Source organism: Saccostrea cucullata, unplaced genomic scaffold, assembly GCF_032062105.1.
Source record: "Saccostrea cucullata isolate Sc308-1 unplaced genomic scaffold, CSIRO_AGI_Scuc_v1 ctg171, whole genome shotgun sequence".
Classification (NCBI taxonomy): Eukaryota; Metazoa; Mollusca; class Bivalvia; order Ostreida; family Ostreidae; genus Saccostrea; species Saccostrea cuccullata.
Genome location: NW_026926065.1, coordinates 913,117 through 931,704, shown reverse-complemented (window position 1 = coordinate 931,704; position 18,588 = coordinate 913,117). Strand labels below are relative to the sequence as shown.

At 33.2% G+C, this 18,588-nt stretch overlaps 2 protein-coding genes and 1 long non-coding RNA gene across 3 annotated transcripts in view; 1 reads left to right on the top strand and 2 right to left on the bottom strand.

The window, feature by feature from the left end:
* The first annotated feature begins 5,974 nt into the window (after window positions 1-5,974).
* LOC134270596 (sperm-specific H1/protamine-like protein type 1) lies at window positions 5,975-6,875 on the top strand. The gene has a single exon (XM_062752826.1). It carries the CDS (start codon window positions 6,022-6,024, stop codon window positions 6,853-6,855), a length of 834 nt encoding a protein of 277 aa, XP_062608810.1. The 5' UTR covers window positions 5,975-6,021; the 3' UTR covers window positions 6,856-6,875.
* A 709-nt stretch (window positions 6,876-7,584) lies between these two features.
* LOC134270632 (uncharacterized) lies at window positions 7,585-10,089 on the bottom strand. The gene is made up of 3 exons (XR_009992858.1): window positions 10,013-10,089; window positions 8,914-9,609; window positions 7,585-7,737 (listed from the first exon to the last, which is right to left on the bottom strand). It is a non-coding gene; the product is annotated as an uncharacterized LOC134270632 (long non-coding RNA).
* A 1,782-nt stretch (window positions 10,090-11,871) lies between these two features.
* The window catches only part of LOC134270608 (uncharacterized), a 226,690-nt gene continuing 219,973 nt past the window's right edge, over window positions 11,872-18,588 (bottom strand). Inside the window, 5 exon segments of the mRNA XM_062752837.1 lie at window positions 11,872-12,209; window positions 12,495-12,656; window positions 13,531-13,590; window positions 13,963-13,994; window positions 18,380-18,417. Coding sequence (XP_062608821.1) covers window positions 12,144-12,209; window positions 12,495-12,656; window positions 13,531-13,590; window positions 13,963-13,994; window positions 18,380-18,417 — 358 coding nt within the window. The 3' untranslated portion in view covers window positions 11,872-12,143.

Here is an 18,588-nt window from a genome sequence, read left to right as displayed (position 1 = left end):
GGCATGAAAAAGTACAACTAAAAAAATATTTATCAGGATGAATATGAAGACATATTTTCAACTCCTATGATTCTATAATGGTATATAGTAAACATAGGATCATAGATGAATTGTTTATTAGATCAAAACTCAAATTAAATAAAATGCATTGAAATTGAATGTGTTCTCTAGGTGGGCCCCTCATCTGCTCATGAGGCTGGCCTTTACATGTATTACGTACCTGAAATTCAACAGACAGATTTGTTTGTTCGTTGTTTACCTCCATTTCGAAAATATAATCACTCACATGGAGACGCCAAGACACCTCCGAAACACTCTTAATTAGTCATTGTGAATATTATTATGTTCCCCAAACGAAGTTGGGGAACATATTGTTTTTACTCTGTTTCTTATTATTATTATTATTATTTTTCTTCTCGGGAAAATTTTGTCCGCGAATGATCTTGTAAACTACACATCCGATTGAGGTGAAATGTTTTTAGGGTCAGTAGACATGTTATGTAGATTTGCGGAATCAAGGTCATTTTGCGCGCACGTGCTTGCAAGACCGCGCACGTGCAAAACTTGAAATGACCAATATATAATGGATAAAACCGTAACTTTTCTATTTTTTAGCAAAATGTTTTGAAACTCATAATGTAAGGATATATTAGTAGGATGCACAAGATGACATGGTCAAAATAGCAGGATCGCACGCGCATGCACGTGCGCTTTGCTCTGATTGGCTGAAACTAAAGTCTCTATATCTTTCTTGTTTTTTGATAAAATCATTTGAAATTTTGAACATAGTCATACATTAGGGAGTTCTACAGCCTGTAATATAAGAAGTATCATGAAAGCATGTGCATGCACGTGTGCTTGCAAGAGCTCGCACGTGCAACATGAGAAATGTCCAACATAATTGATACAGACGTAACTATTTTAATTATTCATGAAATGCTTTGAAACTCATATCATAAGTATATATTAGTAGCATAGACAAGATGACATGGTCAAAAAAGCAAGATCTCATGCGCATGCACGTGCGCTTCGCTCTGATTGGCTGAAACTAAAGTCTCAATATCTTTCTTGTTTTTTTGACGAAATCCTTTGAAATTTTAAACATAGGCATGTATTAGGATATCCTACAATAAAATATATAGCAATTATCATGAAAAAGCGTGCATGCACATGCGCTGCAATCTGATTGGCTTATACTTTAAATAGCTATAACTCCCTTGGTTTTCCACCAAACAGGATGGGAATTGGAACATAGATAGATATAATGAACGTCTACAAGATAGTATCATCATGCACATGCATTCACGTGCGTGTACGTGCACTGCAATCTGATTGGCTGAAAACAGCTATAACTCCCTTGGTTTTCAACAAAACGGGGTGGGATTTAGAACATAGATAGATGTAATGGACTTCTGCAAGAAGGTATGGTCATCATTCTCATGTATGCACGTGCTTCCACGTGAAATGAGTAAAATCAAAAATACATGTACAGTTTATATGAGCGTATTTTTTAAATACTTTTGGATTAATTATTTTAATATTTAGTATATTAAAATATATAGATTGTATAGACAAGATGATATGGTCATTATGCACATGCATTCACATGCACACATGTGGAATTCTAAAATTTGAATGAACTTGGTACTTTCTCCTGGGTAAATGTTGTTAAAGCCTCAAATGCATAGAGTTTGTCTTATTTAATGAAGCTTTCAGGGAATGTGGCACCAAAAGGAAGTTGGGGAGCGTTTGGGGAACATCTGTAACGGTCCCCGTTACAATTAGCACTAGTTATCAAATTGTTTCAAGAGTGAAGAATTCTAGTTAGCTAAAGGCATAGGACTGAGACATTGCCGTTGTTTTATGAAGAACTACTTCTCTGTAATCACATCTGGGCGCTATTTTGTTTCCATCAAATGCTTCAAAATCACAGTAGAACAATGTCTGCCGTTCTGATAAAAACCGATTTCGATGAAGTTGTACATTATAAAACTTTTTTGACAATAAAAAAAAATTTGGAGTTATCCTATTTAAAAAATCTTTTCAGTCGGCGCGATTTAATTGGGTCGGTCGCGTTAGGGGAAACAAAGGTATTTTTTATTTTGGCCTGATTAAAGTAAGAAAGACATTTTATGTTTTATATTCATGTCTTTATAAATAATCATAAAAATCTGTATGAAGTATGTTTTTATTTTTGATCTCTATGTTTAACTGATTAAGGAAGAGCCCACTGCTTGAGAAATTTTATTTACAGATGACTTTGAAAAAAATATATCAAACTAGTTAAGAGTTAATGGATTGATGGAAGTAAATCTTTTCTTTTGAAATAACTGAATAATTAAAGTAGAAAATTTTTAGTGAATTTTCTTTCTTTGTCATTTCTGTTTATTTTTAAAGATATTTACTTGAACAATGTACGTACATGTATGTGCCTTAGATGTGTGATTTAGGTGTGTTTTGATGTTATAATAGTCGAATACATAGTGGTAAAAAAATACAATAGTAGTTTTTTACATCCTTTTGTGCAACTACAGTCAATGATTGAACATTATGGATTTTACAATAACCCAAAAAAGGACATGTTGCTAGTCAGTTTGTATATTGTTAAAAATTTAACACCCAACTGAAAATGAAATGGTATTGCTAGAAAATGAATGTTTTGCACTTTTATATGTGATCTTTTAAGACTGATGTCAAGTTTTCATTATGTTTTTGAATGCACACAAACAGAAATTAAAGAGGTGAGGCTAAAATACATCTCAAATAATCTCACATACAGAACATATAGAAAAATGTTAACAAATCATTTCAAACTGTTCTGCTTTGAAAAATATCAGGTAAATTTCTGTTGAGGCTATTTTTAAAAAAATAGCTTGTTTGTACCCTCTCTGAAACAACTAGCTAAAAATGACTTGATCCAAAAAATTTTATAACTTGCTACTGTGGATATAATTGTCTCCTTGCAAAATATCATTCCTTGAATAATTCCTACTTACTTAATTCTTATTTATGTCTCCTTGCAAAATATCATTCCTTTAATTATAATATTCCTGCTTACTTAAATCATATTTATAATAATGATTTTTTCAATTACATGTATTTTTCTTTGGTAATTAATTTTTACCATGACTGTTGTGAAACGTTATTTTAATTCTCTCGTAAATGTTTTTGTTGTTACAGTAATTGTCTTATCCTTGTTGCAATGACGGTAATCATAAGGCCACAACAATTTAATTTTTTGCTGATTGGACCTGTGCTTGCATTTAAACAAAAGTATATATTGATAATATATATAATACATTTAAATTTCTGGAAAAATTCTGTTCTATTTCCACTCTAATTTCCGTATTTAAATCTGCTTACTCTTTAAATCAGAAAAAAAGTACAGAAAAATATAACTGTCTGATCAAATTTTTACATGTTCTGCCTGAATATTTTGCCTACAAAAAGTATTGGTAATAATATTGTTATCTTATCACTTGCCCACTCATACATATTTCATCCAGATATCCAACAAACAAAAAATTAAATAGGTGTGGCCTTTGAATTATTTTGAAAGAAGATGCATGTCATTCTTATTTGTTTGTAAAATTTTATTAATTAAATATATTGATCAAGATATCAAAGGTTGTTGTATATATATTTTATTTTTGAAAATAAAATGTATCTGATTACCATACAAATTTAATAAATAATCTGTGCATAGTATGGAATTAAAAAAAATATATAATAATTGTAAAGTTTGTTTTTAACCTCAGATTACAACCTCAACATAAAGCAAAGGCTTAGAATTTAAAAAAAAATTATGTAATACTATAAAATATACAGATTCCAAGCAGTATCCAAGCTCAAAAGTCCAAAATACAATACAAAATAGTAGCAGAGTAATCACTGACCTCCAAAACATCAGAGGTGGGATCAGGTGCCACGCAGGAGTGAGCACCCCCTGCCGACCTTTCACACCCACTGTGTGCTCTTTTTCATGATCGGGAACTAACAGAAAAATCTGTCAAATCAGTGTGTTAATAATGGCCTAACAATTATGTGTATCAAAATCGTCAGTCAGCATTGACTTGTTGATAGATTTTATTTGCTGACAAGGTCATTGTAGCGACCATAGAACTTAAGAAATGATGTTTTTAAATGAGAATGTTGATATTCTTGTTTCATCAACTTGTTTGTCAATAATTTACCTTGTTTAAGAAAATATACATACGTAGAGCATGCTCTTTCTTAATATTGAGTAAATGCTCATGATCAATGCATATTCTTTGACTTAATGCAGCCCTAAAATATTAGATACAACAATTAAAGCAAAATAGGAAATGTTTTAACCTACCTGAGATAAAGTTCCAATCAAAGTAACTGAAGCAGACACTGTCATTGAAAAACTCCTAGACTTATTGAGAAAATATATTGCTAGTTCTCTCTCTCTCTCTCTCTCTCTCTCTCTCTCAGCTTAAGAATTCTTTTTTATGGTTCAAATTTATTTCTAATTTTTACCAAGGCTCAATGCTTTAAAAAAGCAGACAATTTGCCATTGAAAAATTCCTTGACTTTTTGAGAAATACTCTCTCTTTCTCTCTCTCTCTCTGATTAAAAAAAGGGGAATTTAAATTAAACCAACACAAACAAAGCAACATGAAAACAAACGAGCATTTAAGAATGAAAATGAAGCAGAGATTTTTTATAAGAAACATATGAAAACCCGTTTTCGGAAGGGGAGGGGGGCTAGGCTCTAATGCAAAAAAAAAGGATCGAGGCCCTATCTTAATTTTGTGGATGGGTGTCCAATTTTACGAAATAATCAATAGGGCCTATTGAAATAAATTCAAAATCTATTATATTGTCACAAATGGCAATAGCCTAATGGTCTGAAATATATCTAATCATTCAGTAATGTAAAATCTTGCAAGGCTACTTATTTAGAATAAAATCTACAAAATGGCTTCCTTCGTCGTGTTCTTACGTACGAAACATAGATCTATTAATCTTCCTTGATATTAAAGGTTTTCTTTTAACTTTCAAAAAATAATGATAGAATAAATATTTTGGGCACCTCTTAAAAAATAAGCCTAATCACTTTTTAGTTAGATCTACTGAATAAAACGGCACAATTTTCATTTTTTTGTTTGTTTGAGATTTCATGGCGTCTGGATATTTAACTACATTACCTATATTGAAGATTTTTCAATAAAATTCATTGAAATCTACCTGAAGATTACTAAAAAAGAAAAACGCATTTTTTTCTGCCGCTGTGATATGTATCGATGCAATCTGTTAAAGCTGTTGTATGTATCATACAGATTTTTTTTTCTGTTTCAGTGTTTGCATCTTTTTTTTTATTCTTGAGTAAAAATAAAAGTTTAACACCATTTTAAAAAAGTATATAGATTTCATTGCTCAAGTTATTCAATATCCATAATTATCATTTAAAATATTATTTAGTTGTTTGTATTTTCTTTACGATTTTGATGTTTGTTGTTTTGATTCTATAGTAACGTACACTGTACTGAACTTAAGGCCTAGCAGTCGTTTGTTTTTCGCTGTAAAAGTATCATAATAAAGATGGTTATATTAAAATAGCTGATACACTGTAAAGCTAACAAAGTGTACTACAATTTTCAGTGCATTAAACATACTTTAAACAACAATAATGATGTGTAATACTGCTTGAATTCAACTTTCATGTGACTTGCGGATCTAAATTTTTGATTGAGATGCACGTTTTAATAGTCACCTTTCACGGAAATTTTGCAATTTTATCTTCAAATGATAGCTGACTATAATATCCATCAGAGTATAATCCAAAAGGAATCCAAGTAAACAATTTTATGTCGATATTTTCAGGAAAACGTAACATCGAAAGCACAAATTTGTGAATTTTCTCGACGGCCATGACTTATCGGCATCCGGGCACCAGCAGCTTTCTCCAACGTCCGCGCCGTGTCAATAAATACCGCGTCATCAGTTTCCAGCGTCATTCTTGTTCTTGCAAGAGTTCCAGCCAGTTCGTTGAAAATGGTGAAGTCGCGATCTCGTTCCCGTTCCAAGTCACGGTCTAAGAGTAGGAGCCGCAGCCGAAGTCGATCTCCAAAGAAGACTTCTCCCAAGAAGGCAGCACCGAAGAAGGTTGTAGCAAAGAAATCACCGGCCGTAGCAAAGAAATCACCAGCCCCAGCTACCCCAAAAATGGCGAAACGAAAAAGCCGGAGCCGTAGCCGCAGTAAAAGCAGAAGCAAGTCTAGGAGCCGAAGCCGAAGTGGATCGCCAAAGAAAGCAAAGAAGGCCAAGAAGTCACCAAAGAAGAAGGCGTCCAAACCTAGAGCTGCAGCAAAGAAAGCCGCCCATCCGACGACCCTGAACATGGTATGCGCTGCCATTACAGCTATGAAGGATCGTAAAGGATCTTCAGCCCAAGCCATCAAGAAATACATCCTCGCCAATTTCAAAGGGGTAAGCGCTACACAATTACCGTCGTCGATGAAAGCAGCATTTGCTAAGGGACTGAAAAGTGGAGCTCTTGTAAGACCCAAGGGTTCTAGTGCCCATGGCGCCACTGGACGTTTCCGGGTTGGGAAAGTAGCCGCACCAAAGAAGAAGGCAGCCAAAAAAACAAAGAAGAAGGCAGCTAAGAAGCCCAAGAAAGCTAAGAAACCAAAGGCAAAGAAACCCAAGGCAAAGAAGAAGGCAGCAGTTAAGAAAGTAAAGAAAGCAAGAAAGGCCAAGTCACCAAAGAAAGCAAAGGCAGCCAAGAAGCCCAAAGCACGGAAGTCGCCCAAGAAGACCAAATCCAAGGCAAAGAAAAGGCCCAGCTCCCCAAGAAAGGCAAAGAAAGCAACAAAGGCTAAGTGAGCAGCTGTTCACTAAATAAAACCCCACGGCCCTTTTAAGGGCCACCCACGTTTTTAGAAAAGATGCCTCTAGAGCAGTGGTTAAAAAGAAACGTAAACTTAACATCAGGCCACCATTTACATATACACTTTTAATATTTATAAAGATGTAAATTATTGAAGCATTCATATTGCTCTCATTAATTTTTGTAGGTCTTTACATATTGTAATCTCAGCGGGATTTTGTAGAGATTAAAAATTTTAGACCAAAATTTTTAATCTCTACAAACCTCACCGAGATTATACATAGCGCTTAAAACTTTTGAAAACTTGTGGTTCCAGATTGTTGTTTTACTTTCATCATTTTTAGGACTTTTTAAACACCCCCTATTTTCTGTTGAAATCTTATTTTACAGATTTAATAGGTCTTTTACAGCTACTTTTCCTGTAGATTTTCAGCCTTCAGTCAAATTTTTTTGTCTTTTTTGTGAATTTTCATATTCACCCTTCTCCCCCCCTCCCCCCATTCCGACAATGCAACACTTTCAGTTATGACTGAATAATATAAACCTCAGCCCAATGTATAATTATATATTCTCTCTATTTTTTTAAGTATTGTGCACATTTGATTTCCAAATAAAGTATACATTACATTGTACACTGCAATTTTGAGAAATATTTTTAAATATGTATAATGACAAAAATAACAAACTATGTTTTCCCTATAGATTTTTTTTAATTCAGAATTTGGACAATATCATTAATAATGTTCATCTCTTTAAATAAACCTGAATGAATAAGTCTACATTTCAAACAAACATAAAATTCACAAAATACTACAACAGTAAATTGTTCTACACAAAACATAATTCAATATATATACAGAAATAAAAAAACCAGAAGTCTCTGTCGAGACTGTAGCTCTACTGGTTTGTACTTATCAAAAACCATTGCACTATTTTATGTATCTTTGTGTAGTCTACTTGTGTGCCAACTTATTTTGAAATCAAACTAAAACTGTAGAAGGAGTAGCATTGTAAAGGAATTTCACAGAAATTTCTATTTTTAGTAACCATGGTAACATCGTTCATCGAAATCAAAAACCGATGCACTATTCTATGTATCTTAGTGTAGTCTACTTGTGTGCCAAGTTATATTGAAATCAGTCCAAAACTGTAGAAGGAGTAGCATTTTAAAGGAATTTCACAGAAAATTCTATTTTTAGTAACCATGGTAACACCGTTCATCGAAATCAAAAACCGATGCACTATTCTATGTATCTTAGTATAGTCTACTTGTGTGCCAAGTTATATTGAAATCAGACCAAAACTGTAGAAGGAGTAGCATTTTAAAGGAATTTCACAGAAAATTCTATTTTTAGTAACCATGGCAACACCGTTCATCGAAATTAAAAACCGATGCACTATTCTATGTATCTTAGTGTAGTCTACTTGTGTGCCAAGTTATATTGAAATCAGACCAAAACTGTAGAAGGAGTAGTGTTTTAAAAGAATTTCACAGAGAATTCTATTTTTAGTAACCATGGCAATACCGTTCATCGAAATCAAAAACTGATGCACTGTTCTATGTATCTTAGTGTAGTCTACTTGTGTGCCAAGTAATATTGATATCTAACCAAAACTGTAGAAGGAGTAGCATTTTAAAGGAATTTCACAGAAAATTCTATTTTTAGTAACCATGGTAACACCGTTCATCGAAATCAAAAACCGATGCACTATTCTATGTATCTTAGTGTAGTCTACTTGCGTGTCAAGTTATATTGAAATCAGACCAAAACTGTAGAAGGAGTAGCGTTTTAAAGGAATTTCACAGAAAATTCTATTTTTAGTAACCATGGTAACACCGTTCATCGAAATCAAAAACCGATGCACTATTCGATGTATCTTAGTGTAGTCTACTTGTGTGCCAAGTAATATTGAAATCAGACTAAAATTGTAGGAGTAGTAGCGTTTTGAAAAATTGTTTACAGACAGACGGACAGACGGACAGACAGACGGACGCTGGACGCATTACTATCGCATAAGCTCTTCTGGTCTCTGACCAGTAGAGCTAAAAAAACAAGTTAATTGCCTTTCATGAAAATAACCACAGAAAAGGTTATGGAAACTTTCTTTGATACACATTAATTTTACCTAGTACCAAGTCATTTACTGTATCCTGCGGTTAAAATCTGCTTGACATTGAATGAATAGCTTGGTGGGCAAATATGTAATTTCTGAATCAGTAAAACTCGTTTAGTACGAACAAGGGTATTGCAAATTTACGGATAGAGCAAAGTTATCTTTGATCCTCAGCTATATAAATTTAAGGAATTCTTTATTCTTATTCGGATATATAACGAATTACGAATATAGCGAAGAAATATTTCATAGGTCCCAGTGACTTCGTTATAACCAAGTTTTACTGTATGCACATACAATGTCTTATTATCGCACTAAACATGTACTAGGAAGAAGTTATTAACCGAGCAAATTAAAACACTTATAACTATTCTCAATCGCACAAACCAAGTTCTTCCTTATTTGGAGGAATTTATTTTGGTTTTACAAACAGTGCTCCTTTAAGGGTTTCTTATGAAGAAAAATTGAAATAAGCTATGATGAGCCAGTATTTAGAACGAATGCTTTAATATGGTGTACATGTATGTCTAATTTGAAGCCTTTGTAATCACAGTTTACGGCTCTCTCTCACGGCTCTTGTCAACAATCTTGTTCTACAACTGTCGTAGATTTGCCAGTCTCTGTGAAAGCTCATCCTAGGAAAAAGGGAAAAAAAATATTTATATACTGTACTTTTAATGTAATATTATACTTTAATGACTTTTGCATTGTATTTACTCTTATGAGTTTCAAGTACAAAACTGCTCCTGTAACAATTGTACCTACATATTAAAGTTAATTTTGTAAATTATACAGCCACAAATATCAGGGAATAATTCAATACACAATTGTTGAGAAAAAATATAAATTTTATACTGGTAGATACAAAGTTGGTGAAGTACTTTTCCTGCTTTGTGAATTGTAAATTGCATTATGACTTAACAATGCTTTGATCATTGAGACACTTATATGTCAATAATTATTAATTCAAATGAAAGTGAAAGTTTTGATTGATTTACAAAACATCACATCTCAAAAACCCAACTGTTTAGAACCTACTTGTTCTATAGAGGCCTGCGCTGTGCTTGATCAGGAAGTGGCTTGTGCTGATGGTAGATCGAGATTTAATTCCAACCTGAAATTAGAAAAAATCATATACATATGATAAGGGTCATTTCTGGTATAATTTTATAAAAAGTAGAGAAACCTTAGACCCCACTTTACACAATACATGTATAAAATGATAGTTAATATGCACTTAAAATTTTAGAATACAGTACATGTACTATACCGTATAAGTAGAACTTTTAATGTGCATTTTAAAATCACTAAAATAACATGTCGCTAAAAATAAAGTTCGAAAAAGCTCTTTTTAGCATAAAGGTCACAGTCAAGGTCACAAGGTCATTGACCTCAATGTCACTTGAAATAGCTTAATTAGTGGAGTATGCATACCAAATATGAAATATATCTCTCAAGGTTCAGAAGTTATGGTGAAGGTTAAAGTTTACAACAGATATACAGACAGACAGGTCAAAACAATATACGCCCCGGATCTATCGATCCAGGCGCATAAAAATATTAACAACTTTTATTGAAAACAATATATTTAAAAACGGCTTCTAGAGACAAAAGAGTTACATTATCGATATCAAGTAATGCCAAATAGACTGCGAAAATAGGAAAAAAGGTGTGTCGACCCAAGATTTAAAAAGAAAAATAATGGAGGGGGTCCATCCTTCAAGTGCCTGTGTACATATTTATCGGATTTGGTGACATATTCATCAGAGGGTCAGTGCATGTGCAGTACTTGCACTGGCTTTGCCTTGGTCAATATTGATATTTTTCTGGCAAATAACAAACCAATTATTTTACACCAAAAGGGTCCATAATTGTATAAATAGAGGATATTCAATGTTTTGTAGTTGAATATGGAATTTATTTCACGAGTGGGACAGGATTTTTTTTTATATTTTCACGAGTGCAACTACAAAACATTGATTTTTCTATTTATTACATTTTTCTTTGATTTTCCCTTTTCCTCTGTCTTTTCTCATGCAGTCATAGGCTAGATGACGTCATAGTTGAGCGGTTGAGACGTCATAGCTTAGTGTTGTGAGATTGAAAACGTTGTGAACAAGGATTTTAACAATATATTTTGGAATCTTTTGGCAGTTTTATTCTATGTCAGAATGGTATATTTATTTTCCAATGGACCAAGGGGTATTATTTGCAACATTCTTTGTTATTGGAAGGAAAATCAAGAGTTTTCCCGCAATTCTGATATTCTTCACACTGTGACAGGATATCATTTTGATATCCTTTCACACTGTGACAGGATATCACTTTTATTCAATGAATAAATTACAGTATTTCACTGGTAAAAATGTAATAATATTCTGTACATGTATTTCTCGTTTTTTGATAATTTATTATGTACTCATAGGTGAATGATTGATTTATTATATATTGTTCAACGTCCCTCTAGAAATTTTTTCACTCGTACAGAGACGCCAATGTTTGCCGGTGGAGAGCTGCAAATTTTGACCTATACTCAGCACTCGGGGGCCATTGAGCATTGAGGGGTCTTTTACATGCCACCACCTACTGTGACATCCAGGACCAATCTCCACATCCCACAGTGGGATTCGAACCCAAGAAGTAAGGATCAACTACTTACTTCACGACTTGAGAGCAGATGCTCTAACCACTGCGACACACAGGCGACTCATAGGTAAATGAAATAAAGTCTAGATATGATGAAAAATTAACTGCTTGTGAGAGATGGATATAATGAACTATATAAGCATACAGATACAATGAGCAAGGGCACATCTTCCTTAATAACCAAAACAATCATTATGCAAAAGGACTTAATTGTTAAGTTTATTAAAACACAATGTTTAAAAGAAATCAGAGTACAAGAAAAAGAACACAGACTGAAGCAAATGAAACATCCTTATAATCTGCACAGATTTCTATATTTATTGAGCATCTTTACATATGAAGAAGCAAACAACAAAAAAAGTCCACATATTAAAAACATTATACATCTGTGTGACCAGTCATATCATTTACACAATTGTTATAAAAGTATTTCATGGCCACATTAGCTGAAATTCATTTAGAACTCAGATTCTTTTTCAGTAACAACACTAGACATCGAATCTGGACTTGATGCCACTTTTCTTTATCTCCGAGAATGACTCCTGTCTACCATTGAAGTCTGCAGGCTTTCATCAGATTGGCTGTATTCCTGAAATACGTTTAGAAGCATATTTTAGTGTTCTAAGGAGTACTAGTATTGAACATCACATGCAAAGTAAAAATATTTCAAGGGCACACTGACTTGTGATAATTCTATATAAGCTTAGTATAGAGCACAGTCAGACATCATTATATCTTTGGTACTAATTACTAGAAGCATTAATCATGAAATGAATCCAGAACTTGTCAAAATTTCTTTAAAGCTATAAAATACAGTTAATGTAATAAAAATTAATTTTCATAAAGACTATTTAATGATTGTTAATTCCCTTACTGATGGAGGATAAACTGGAGATTGATCATCTCTTGGGGTAGACAGTGAATCATCTTCTTTGTTCAAGTTTGGGCCATCATCATTCTCATCCTTAGAAAAAGCCTCATTGACAACACCGGGTTCAGCAGAGGGCTGGCCAGTGTCCTCAGTCTGAGCAAATCCCTGAAAAACATTCTATTGTTAATTCTGTAGTGCAATAATTATTATCATAAGGAAGGCAGCATCTAGGAGCTTTAATCATGAAATGAATTAAATTTGAGAAACTTTAGAATACAGTCAAACAAAATATAAAGCAAATTTTATGGATACGTACTGTGAAATCACTAATTTTTGTGGGGGTTTTGTTGTTTCTGAGGTATGAAGAGACCCACAAATTTAATGACCACCATGAAATGTAAAATTTGATATGCATCGGATCACTACTAAACATTTTCTACTCATGAAATCATATCCCCACAAACCAATATTTTTTTCCCTCAAACCTTGAAAATATGACCCTACAAAAATATATGATTTTACAGAATATCACACTTAATTTTGATTTTACTCAAATATTCTTGAATAATTCCAGATTTAAACTTACAAGGGAAAGGGAAGAAAAATGTGAAAAAGGATCATCTTTGTTCATGTTTGGGCCATTCAATTCAATAGTTTATTCTCTTAAACTGCACAACAGTATAGAGAAAATACAAACATAAATTATGTACAACACATATGATACAGCATGCGTGAGAAAATAATACAAACGATGAAAAATGACAGTTTCATAAATCAAGCAACCAACTCTCTCAATAATAGACCCAATAGATTTACATTGTATAACTAGTTGAATTTTATTTTTTAAAATAAAATAATGTTAAGATATCATTATTCTCATCATCAGCAAAAACAGCATTATCAAAGCCAGATTCATCATTGTCCATAATTTGAGCAAATCCCTGAAAAAAATTCTTTATTGGTTCCTGCATGCCAATAGTAGTTTCAATGGTTTGCTATTAAAATGGAATTAAGTCATATTGATTTTTTTTTTACTTACATGGGCAGAAACATCTAGGTCAAACTCAATATATTCCTCTCCAGCTAGCTGCTGCAGTTCCTGTATAAATGTAAAATAAAAAGTTTTGCCTTCTTTATGCATGACCAAATATTTTGTCAATTTTTCCTTCTATTTTCTAAATCTGCGTTAAATTTTGATGAAATGCCTTTAATTCCTTTGCTAACTTAATAAAATGGGTTAACAAATGTTGATATACATGCATATAACTTTATAAACTTTGCATTCAAATATAGAAAAAATAATTATAAATACAATACACGTCTTTTAAATTCATGGATGCAGCTTTTAGTATTTTACAGAAGTACGTGCAGATATGCTAAAATAAGTATGTATCTGTGTAGTTTATGTTTGGAAAACTACCGGGTAGTTTTACAATGTTTTCACTACTTAGTTCATGTAAGAAAAACATACCATGTCATGTATTTTCTCAGCTGGGTCTGTTTCTGAAATAAAGCAAAAATATTTTTTTTTACTTGCAATTAATTTCGGCAATATATGTATAATTATCAGAAATGCTACTTGAAACCTCTTACGTAACCAAATTCAAAATATATCCGATACCAATTAATAAGCAGGATAATCAAAAATCTCTAATACAACTGTAGCTCTACTGGTTTTACTTTTAATTTGAACTTGGAACTATATATGCAAAGGCAATAAACTAGAATAAACCTGGGTTTTTTTATTGAAAATAAAAACCATTATTAATATTTATATTTGCTGGGATTTTCTTTATAACAACCTATGAAAATTATTTAAAAGCAATATTCATGTGTACTTACATATAAATTATACATGGTGAAACTTGAGCAAAAGTGAGATCAAAATGAGGGTGCAGAGATGTTACGATAGAGCAGAGTGAAATTCATACATTGAGAATATATTTGGTACTTTTAGACATGTAAAAAAAATTAGGATGTTTAATTTATGTGTGAATTATAAGTGTGTTAAGCACATGACTTGCACATATAGGCATATTTTGCTTTAGTGCACTTTATGAAATAATTGCTTATGTGATAAGCTTGGTGTGATTTACACATGCACAAACAAAAAACTCACACAAACCTGTATAGGTCAGAAAAAGCTAATTTGGGCTTCAGCTCAGGTGAGCCAAAACCAAGCTCTAAGAACTGAAAGGGCATCTTCCCAAGTCAAGAGTTTCTGATCCGCTCTGCTCATCATAAACCCTTGACCGAATAGGCTTTAAGTTTGACAGGGTTTACCGTCACGCCTGTCGCCATCTAGTGAGATTACACATTTTGAACCCTACTGACCTCTGCTATTGGCCAATCAGAGTAAATGAATTCAACAGAGAATATGAGATAATTTTGGAGGTCCATAATAATTTCAATATAACTCAACTACCGGTAAAAAGCTGAGACAAACTACAGCTATTTAATGATAAAAATGTTATCATTGAGACTAAAACTGATGTGTTTTTCTGTTTTCAATTTAGTTTCAGGTTAAATAAAACAATGATTTTGATTGGTTTATGCAGACTTGCATGAGGCCAATCAGAGAACACATTTCTAACCCGGTCAAAATTATTCTATTCAGTCAAGGGTTTATGTGGAGTTGAGTGGATCAGAGACTCTCGACTTAATTGGGAAGATGCTGAAAGGGTTACATTATTTATAACAATTAAGTTCTGTATATTGGAATACAGAAACAGAAAGAGGTGTATAGGTTAAAGTTATAAGAAGAAATAAGAAAGGGGGGGGGGGGGGTACAAGCTCAAAATACCTGGTATATGTGAATATGGGGGAATTTAAAAAGAACTATATGCGGTATATTGCATATATTTGCCCCCACAAAAGTCAAATCTTGAAAACTTCCTGAAATGTGCTGAATTCAATAAATTGTATAAAAAATATAAATTAACAGAAAATCTTATAGTTTCAAAGCAGTGTATTCACAATTTTTGTTTTTATGACGTCACAAACTAGTCCAAATTTATATCCTTTTTCAGAAAGGGGACAAAATGGACAAAAATTCAACAATTTTAGCTTTAAAATTTATAGAGCGCAAGTTTGTTCAGGAACAATATTGACACATATTTCAATGATATTATCATTCTACACATGATATCAAAATATTGATCCTGAACACACATGCGCTCGGTGACTTTTACTCAAAATATCGACAAAATATGTACATTTTTCTGTAACATTCATAAACAAGAGGCCCATGGGCCACATCGCTCACCTGAGCACTAAGGGTAGGAAAAATAGAAAATGGCTTTTTATTGTAAAGTTTAAATCCAAAAGTAGTCACATGACCAATCATGGATTTGCTATTTTTTAGAAAATGATTTTTAAAGAATTTTCCTATATATTTCTATGTAAAACTTTGGTCGGCCATTTTGGCCCCGCCTTACCCCCGGGGGTCATGATTTGAACAAACTTGAATCTACACTACTTGAGCAAGCTTCCATATAAATATGATGAATTATGGCTTTTTCATTCTTGAGAAGAAGATTATTAAAGAATTTTCCTATATATTTCTATGTAAAACTTTGGACGGCCATTTTGGCCAAGCCCTATCCCTGGGGGTCATGATTTGAACAAATTTGAATCTACACTACCTGAGCATGCTTCCATATAAATATGATGAATTATGGCTTTGTCATTCTTGAGAAGAAGATTTTTAAAGAATTTTCCTATATATTTCTATGTAAAACTTTGGTCGGCCATTTTGGCCCCGCCCTACCTCTGGGGGTCATGATTTGAACAAACTTGAATCTACACTACCTGAGCATGCTTCATAATAAATTTGATGAATTATGGCTTTGTCATTCTTGAGAAGAAGATTTTTAAAGAATTTTCCTATATATTTCTATGAAAAACTTTGGTTGGCCATTGTGGCCCCACCCTACCTCCTGGGGACATGATTTGAACAAACTTGAATCTACACTACCTGAGGATGTTTCCCCATAAGTTTCATCTTTCCTGGCACAGTGGTTCTTGAGAAGAAGATTTTTAAAACATACCACCAAATTTTCACTAATTCTCAATTATCTCCCCTTAAATGAGGGCGTGGCCCTTCATTTGAACAAACTTGAATCCCCTTCACCCAAGGATGCTTTATGGCAAATTTGGTTGAAATTGGCCCAGCGGTTCTTGAGAAGAAGTCGAAAATGTGAAAAGTTTACGGACAGACAGACAGACGGACGGACAGCTGGACAGACAGACGGACGCCGGACAAAATGTGATCAGAAAAGCTCACTTGAGCCTTCGTCTCAGGTGAGCTTAAAACTGAAATTTACCTCATGTTTGTGACGTCATTACGTACATATGACGTCATTACTTTTGAAACAAGATGTGTTTGTGAAACACTGATGCCCCCGTATGGCAACATAGCAAAGATTAAGCTTTTCTTAAATGCAAATTTAACTAAATAGTACCAAAAGTAGGGTATTCTCACTGGAAAACAATTGTGAAATTTAAAAGTAACCAAATGTTACAGTTTTTTTTTAAATAAGTACAAAAATCTCCAAGGTCAAGGTCAAAAGGTTAATGTAATTATTATCAAATGAAATGTCTTGCCACATAGAATACTTATGTTGAGCATGAAAGCCCTAGTCCTAACCATTCAAAAGTTATGGCCAACGTTCATTTTTTTTAAAAGTAGGTCAAACTCCAAGGTCAAGGTCAACGTTCTTGTTATCAAATGAAAGGTCTTGTCATAAGAATCAAATGTGTAAAGTATGAAAGCACTAGCCTTAACTCTTTAAAAGTTATGGTCAAGGTTTGCTTTTTGAAAGTAGGTCAATCTCAAAGGTCAAGGTCAGAGGGTCTAAGTTCTTGGTAACCAACAAAGGGTCTTCTCACAAGGATTACATATATGAAGTATGAAAGCCCTATTACAAAAGTTATGGCAAAGGTTAAAGTTTTTTCACAAGTACGGAAATCTACAAGGTCAAGGTCAAAGGGTCAAGGTTGTTGGTATCCAATGAAAGGTCTTTCAACAAACATTACATATGTGAAGTATAAATGTCCTGGTATCTACTGTTCAAAAGATATGGCCAAAGTAAAAGTTTAAAATTTTCATGTAAAAGTGGGTCAAACTCCAAGGTCAAGGTCAAAAGGTCAAATTTGGTGGTACACCAACGAAGGGTCTTCTCACAAGGATTATTTATATGAAGTATGAAAGTCCTATTACTTATCGTTCAAAAGTTATGGCCAAGGTTAAAGTTTTTTCACAAGTACAGAAATCTACAAGGTCAAGGTCAAAGGGTCAAGGTTGTTGGTATCCAATGAAAGGTCTTTCAACAAACATTAGATATGTGAAGTATAAATGTCCTGGTATCTACTGTTAAAAAGATATGGCCAAAGAAAAAGTTTAAAAATTTCATGTAAAAGTGGGTCAAACTCCAAGGTCAAAAGGTCATATTTGGTGGTACCCAAAGAAAGGTCTTGTCACAAGGAATATACATATGAAATATGAAAGTCATAGCTCCACCAAATCAAAAGTTATGGACAAGGTTAAAGTTTTTGCGGACAAACAGACAAACAGAGAGACAGACAGAGAGACAGACAGACAGACAGACGGACACGACAAAAACTGTATACCCCCGAAACTTCGTTACGGGGGCATAAATATTCAGTGCTTTGAAGTCAGCATACTCCACTGCTTAAGAACTTAATTAAATATATCTCCATCAAAGGTTTGATTTGGGGGGCAAATATTGGTTATTACCGAATAAAGTTCTTTGATATTTTCTACAATGTATGGATGTATATGAGATTGACCTATGCTCTATTTTAAGGAAGGTAGCTTTTTAATAGCAGCCTGATATGCAACATGTTGCTTCTATTGAGGTACTCACCGCTTTCATATGAAGGAATATATTCTGCAGAACTTTTTCTAAAAATGAATTTACTATTATTAGTTACTACACTTGGACAAATCAAATGCTGAAAGTACATTTGTATCATAAAAGTAGATTTGCGATAAAAGCACTGTAAACCAACTATTTTTCGCTAAATTCATCTTTTATCCACGATTCATCAGTTTCAAATCAATATGTGACAATTA